Source organism: Austrofundulus limnaeus, unplaced genomic scaffold (genome assembly GCF_001266775.1).
Source record: "Austrofundulus limnaeus strain Quisiro unplaced genomic scaffold, Austrofundulus_limnaeus-1.0 Scaffold211, whole genome shotgun sequence".
Classification (NCBI taxonomy): Eukaryota; Metazoa; Chordata; class Actinopteri; order Cyprinodontiformes; family Rivulidae; genus Austrofundulus; species Austrofundulus limnaeus.
Window position 1 is genome coordinate 634,406 of NW_013952613.1, and position 6,814 is coordinate 641,219.

The following is a 6,814-nucleotide window of genomic DNA, read 5'->3' on the forward strand; positions in this document are numbered from 1 at the left end:
GTGGGGGGGGTGTTCAGATGCTGGTAGCTTTGAGCGTGCCACATGAGTACATGAAGACTGTAATGTGATCTGAGCTGAATGACAGAAGCCTTTTTCTCTCCCCTTCAGTGGTTACACACATATATAAGCCAAGAGCTGCAGAGACGGACAGAGAGACGCTCCCTGTCCCTGCAGGACACCAGTGGACTTAAACCTGCCTCCAGATTCCCACAGAGCCATTAAACCACGACACATCCAGGACAGGAATGGGGCTGCTCAGTGTGGAAGAACTGGTAAGATCTGCTGACATGAGCGAATGATGATTGAGACTTTCACTTTTTTTTTTTTTGCAAAGAACCTAAAACCAGCCAGAAAATCTTGTTTATTTTCATTGACTTTTTTTTACATTTTTGTCACACCAATAGGAGGGTTTATATTTAAATACAGATGCCTTAAAAAGCATTTATTTCAAAGATGTACAGAAATAAAACAAACAAAATGATAACATTATTACAATACAACAAGAAAACAGAAGTTGTCAAACAAAATGTTTGAAAAGGAGCAGGATGAAGCAAATATTTATTTACACATTCCATTATTCTTTATTAATCAGTTCAGTATGATTTTTTTCTTCTTTAGCAATGTTGTACTAAATTCTTCCTTAACTGAATTATGCTTTAAACTCCAGCCCTAACGCTTCCACTTCTCTTTAGCCTAATAAAATTTTATTTTGAATCATTTTCTGTGGCACCTCAGAGCTGTTGAAAAATAATATGAAATGAGTTTCAATGAAAGTACTATATAAATGAATAAATTTAAAAAATAAGCTATTAAAGACTGTATACTCAGCATGTTGTAGGAATGAAGGATTAAAATCAAGATTAAAACAAACTGAATATACTATAAACTGTTTATCTTAGAGTGAGATAAGGTCACACAAAAATATGTGTTGCTATGAGTTTCCAAAGTTTTACAAAGTATTTTTACGCACAAATCACAAAGTTCTTTGACTCATTAGAATTGTGTGACACTGCTACAGGATTTAAGTTTTTTTTTTCTGAAATACCCAAAAAAAAGTGCAGTCCACAGCCAAACCACAGCCTTCCATTTTAACTAAGTGTGTGGTTTTGTTTTCAAAACAGGAAGTGAAGGGTCTTTTTAATTTGACACATCTCCTACATAAAACACTGTGGAAACATAAAAATGTACAAATGACCATCAGAAACTTCTTCCACTCATGTTTGCTAGAACTTGTGATTTTCACAGAGCAGAGATGTAAAGTTACAAATACTTCATTACTGTACTCAAGTAGAATCATTGGGGTATTTGTACTTTACTTGAGTAATTATTTTTCAGCCTACTTTTTACTTCTACTTCTTAAATTTTCACACAATTATCTGTACTTTCTACATTTTTTAAAAGGCAAGAAGAAAGTCGTTACTTTTCTTTCATTTTTGCTTGTTTTCATTCCAGCTTCTAATTATAAAAAATAAATATTATCCATATCAATTGTGAATTTAATTGTGGCTGAATGAGAAGTATAAGTACATAAAGTTCTGATACCATATTAGTTTTTACACAAATAAATCATGTCACACTCCAGCAGGACATAATTATTAAAATAAAAGGACTACTTAAGAAGTATTTCATGAATTATATAATTGCATTTTGCTCGCAGCCCTCAGATTTTCATTTTGGATAAAAGGTTTGTGCAGCCTTGATATATGTTTATGAACTGAAAAATCCTAAATTTAATATAAATTGTTTTTTTATTTTTATTTTTAATATGATATTCATTTCTGCATTTTTGGGGGAGGTCACCTCCTAATAAATGTCTACAGAAAATCTAACTGCTCATTTTAAATCAATACTTTTACTTTTAATATTCAAGTACAAAAAATATCAGATACTTTAATACTTTTACTCAAGTAATATTCCTAAAGGAGACTTTAAATTTTACCAAAGTAATTTTTTGGTAAGATAGTTGTACTTTGACTCAAGTATCACTTTGTGGTACTTTATACCAGGGGTTCTTAACCTTTTTGACCTCAGGGCCCAATTTATTGAACATAAAGTGACACGAGGCCCAGTCAGACATTACCAATGTACGGATCAAAATGATAATTATTCTAAATCTTGGTTTAATTTTTATTGTATTTACATTATAACTAAATTAAATACACTTACATTTTAAAAGTAAAACTCCTGTAAAATAATCACAAGCCATGATTATGACAAATAATTTTTTTATATTGTAACCTGCCCACAACAATTATTTGAACAAATACAAAGGTCAGTCAACAGACCACTCAGGCTTATCAACATATACTGTATATTTTAACAAAAATAACAAAAATAGAAAATTCAATAAATAAAATTGTGGGCATAAGATAATTAAATTAAAAACGATTAAATGTTTCAAATACAAAAAAAACTAACACTAAATTTGATAAAGTACAAATGAAAATATAGCCTTTTTAAACTTTTGYATGGTAGAACCAGAAGCTGCTCTTCATATTAGTGACAAACAATAACAGTAAGAACAGCTTTTTGACAAATTTAAAGTTTCTTTAAAATAAATTAAAAATATTTTAAAAATAAACTACAGAAATTAATTTGATAAAGTGCAAATTAAAATATAGTTGTATCTGCAACTGTATTTGATAATGTTTTGAACTTTTAAAATATTGCATGGTAAAAACAGAAGCTGCTCTTCATATTAGTGACAAACTTTGGTGTTTTTTGATGACTWACCTTCATTTTTGCTTCTACTTTTAATTTAAAATAAGTTTCCATTTTCGGCGGGTATCTAAGGTTCTTCTACATATTAAAAAAGTTGTTAAACAACTGAGTGGTGCACTACTGCTACTAGTGGTGAGAAAGTGTATTGCACCTTATTCAAAATCAATACAGTCCCACGGCCTTCTGCAGCCCAAAGTTAAAAACTGTTGTTATTTTGAGACCCTCAAGGTGGCGCTCACGGCCCACAATTGGGCCGCGACCCATGAGTTAAGAATCTCTGCTTTATACAACACTGTCACAGAGTGAAAGTTTGAGGAGAAGTTTTTAAGTCTGTCCTGTCTAAAGCATTGCTGCATGTTCATCTTAAACTGTTTAAGAAAAGCAGTGTAGAAAAGCTAAAGTTTGCGGGGTTTATTTTAAAGCACATTAATGCATTTTGTGACTAAATTAATGCATCACAGTTTGACTTGTGTTTGAATCTGAAGCAGCACAAAAGAAAGGAAACATTCCTAACGCATGTCATCTGCTGCCTTTCACACCAGTTAACTGATAAAATCATTTTACGCTGAGAAGGGACAGAGTTGTAGTCTTCTGGATTAAATCTTGAAAATACCATTACACTTAATCAGATGTGACATCACAAGATGTCATGACTGAAGTCTTGTGTTGGGAATCTTTCTCAGCTGCTACCACATTTAGCTCAGTATCTGTGTTGCTAATACAGATTAGCTGTGGCAGCCCTCTTGACTAGAACTGTATTCAGTGATATCTTACTGAAAATCTTATGAAACTCCACTCAGTGGTTTGTGTGATATTAACAAACAAGACTGGCTCCAGCTTTAGCTTAGCTTAGCTTAATAAGCAGCACAGTTTGTAAATGACTCTTTGCTACTGCACCAAATATCGGCACAATATCTGTAAAACTGTTTAAATTAAAACCATTTTTTTTATTATAAACCCAGTTCACTTTGAAGGTTGTCTTAAAACATGTTGGCTTTAAGTACATCAAGTGGTTTATAAGATTTTGCTAACAGACACACAGAAACAAGCCTTGGTGGGAGAGGAGTTAAAAAAAGGAAAGCAGCAAAAGTTCAGCGCCAGGTTCTGTGTGTGTCCATCTGAGTCACATCAGTTCTGTTCTGAATCAGGTTCTGAGTGTTTCTGACAGAACACCTGTGCCTAAATAACTCCTCCCCTCCTCCAGGTGACCGGTAAGAGGTCAGAAGGAAGGGAGGCGGGTGACTTCCAGGGCGGAGTGTACGAGGCAGCTGTCAATCAGGAGAAGCAGGATGACCTCAGGTCACAGCAGGAGCTGGAGGTGGGAGGAGACGCCACAGAGGAGGGGGACAGCGGCAGCGAGCCGGAGGAGATCAGCTTGGTGGCTCTGAATGTGAGTCCAAAGACCCTGACCCTCTGTAACTTATGAAAACATTGTGACTGTTTTACTCCTATCAGCTACATTTTCAAATTGTTAGCTTTAGTATGTACAAGTCCAAAAGAGGCTCCATCTTCAGCTTAGACATCTTTAGTGTTGAACAAACTTCTCATAAGTTGTCTAAAACATTATAGTGTGACAGGACCTTTATTATTGCAGGGTTACAAAAAACACCTTAATTTGATTTAGAGTTGAATAAACTCGTTTTGGGATTTTAGGGACTTTTTAAATAAAGGAATGATTTCAAGTTGTTGATAAAAATATATTATAATACGTATATGCTAAAGGGGTACATATAAAATGTTGCTTTTCAGAAGAGTTTTTAAATATGGTCAACTTACTTTGGTCCCCCGTGGGGACCAATGCCCGGCCCCCATAAGGCTGCTTTTTTGGGAAATTTTTCCCCATGTTGTAGGACCCCCCCCCCCCCCCACACACACACACACACACACACACACAGAGCTAAAAACACTTGTTTACTTCTGTGCAACATGGTGGGAAACAATAGTTCCAAATAAAAAGGACTCATTTCAGACAGTAAAAACATTATTAACACTCGTATTATGAAAGTACACACTATAGTCTGTAATTTTCTATTTGTTTTTTTTTTGTTTTGTTGTATCTGTAAGCTTTATGTTCCATTAAACATCTTAAATAAGAGCTGAAACTGGGACAAGGGTGAACTTTGTGTTTTCCCAGGCTTCAGAAACAGTTTCACCTGTTGTGCTGCCACCTAGTGGTATTTCACACCATAACACTGATTCTTCTTCATCTGCTCTCTGAAGATATGTTTGGTTAAACTGAAAGATTGCTAAATCTAAACAAAGTTCTTCATTACAAAGTTAAACAACAATTCATATTATACATTAGCCCAGGGGAGCTCTGCTTTCACTGATGAAATCATTTATTTACTATAATTAAAACACAAAATCTGTTTTGTCTGAACTTATTAAGTGTTGAACTTTAAAAGTGAAATGTGGCAGATTTTGTGAATGTAGCTTGGATGGGTTTTGTAGATTTTTGCTTCTTGTTTTTTTCTGGTTATTTTCTAATAATTTCACATGAAAATCTGCTCAAGTTAGACAGACGTCCTCAGAACGATATGTGTGAAAGTAGGAGCACTTACAGCAGGAGGAGTTTGGGTTTTGTCGAATTGAATCCATGAAATCAAGCCGTTTCTTTTCCTCTCCAACCTCAGACGGATAGAAGTGGGAGGCTGAAGTTGGAGACGGTCGATGACCTGTTCAACATCCTGCAGCTGAGGAAGAAGAGGAGGCAGAGGAAGGCTCCCGGTCACAAGAAGAAACAAGCAGAGGCAGAGGCTGTGGTGAGGACTTATTGACAGCTAAAACTGTGTGGAGATAAGAAACTTGATTTGGAAAAAAAAAAGAAATAAATGCAGCTTTGGAAGCGTTACTGTGAGAAGACAGTGCTGCGTATTTTTCTGAATCAGTTTTTCCTGCAGTATAAAAAGTAAAAACTAATCAAACTAATACAGCAGCTTCAGCTGGTCTCAGAAAGGACATTAATGAAGAAGCATTAGAACATTTTTAGTCAATGCTTTTCTATCGAGGTTTTCTATTGGCTTTAAAAAAACATGCGCACATCAAACTATACGGCTCAATCAGAATCAGTGTGTGATTTTATTGACACAACATCACTACCAAACAGTAAATTTACACAAAAAATTCAAACTATTTTACCAATGTAACTTTGATTAACTTCACAGTAACATTCAAGTGTAGAAGTTCAAAATAAATTAGATTTTACATTTAAAGTGCTGTTTGTATATCATTATTTTATTATTTTATTTATTTTTACACAGTCAGTTTTATGATTTAGAGGTTTTGTCGCATCTGAGCTGTCCACATTTGTGGACAAACTCTCAGTCCCTCTACAGTTTTTACACTCCTAAAACAGTTTCTACATTAAACTGAACCTAGTTTGTCTCGTTTCACCCAGCATGTCCCTCGTTGGGAGCTATGGTTTTAAATTCCTCACAGTGTGGCGCACACACCTGACTTCCACTGATTCTGACCTTCCTCCGCAAAACTGAACAAAATAAAGCTGGTGACACTTCTGCTGCGGAAGTTTACTTTGTATCTGAACGAACGAAAGAACGAAAGAACGAACGAATGAATTTATTTGGTCATATTAAAGAACACTCCACACAAAAACAAACAAAACATTAACCCTACATGACCAAATAGGTCGAGGCAGAAGCCAATGGCTTGTTTTGCCTCACCTTACCTTTGAATTAGTTTATTTTGCTGCATTTAATCATGAACACAACACAGAACCCTATAAAAGTAGTGGTAACTAAACATTATCAAAAACAAAAAGAACACATTATGCCTCCTATTTGACACAAATATTTTGAAATCTCTGACTTGCCAAATTTTTAAACTTCACTTTCATCATTTTATCTTCAACTGCTTGTAGTTTTAACTGTCTTGAGTGTTTATAGAAATGGTTTTTACCAGCTTCTAGCCAAGATTCTGACGTTTCTGTAGATACCAAACATGTCTATGTTAAACTAACAGAACTTAGAGTAATTAAAGTAGAAAATCAGGGGTTTAGGCTTAATGGTGCGTTCACACCAAACGCGATTTCAGCATCAGGAGCATCAGGTTTACATACAAAGTCTATGGTGGACGC

At 34.9% G+C, this 6,814-nt stretch overlaps 1 protein-coding gene across 1 annotated transcript in view; it reads left to right on the forward strand.

The window, feature by feature from the left end:
- Window positions 1-120: 120 nt before the first annotated feature.
- The window catches only part of LOC106525099 (ankyrin repeat domain-containing protein 1), a gene marked incomplete in the record, with an annotated part of 15,626 nt that continues 8,932 nt past the window's right edge, over window positions 121-6,814 (forward strand). Inside the window, 3 exon segments of the mRNA XM_014019209.1 lie at window positions 121-272; window positions 3,926-4,111; window positions 5,355-5,483. Of these exon segments, the coding sequence (XP_013874663.1) occupies window positions 246-272; window positions 3,926-4,111; window positions 5,355-5,483 (342 nt within the window).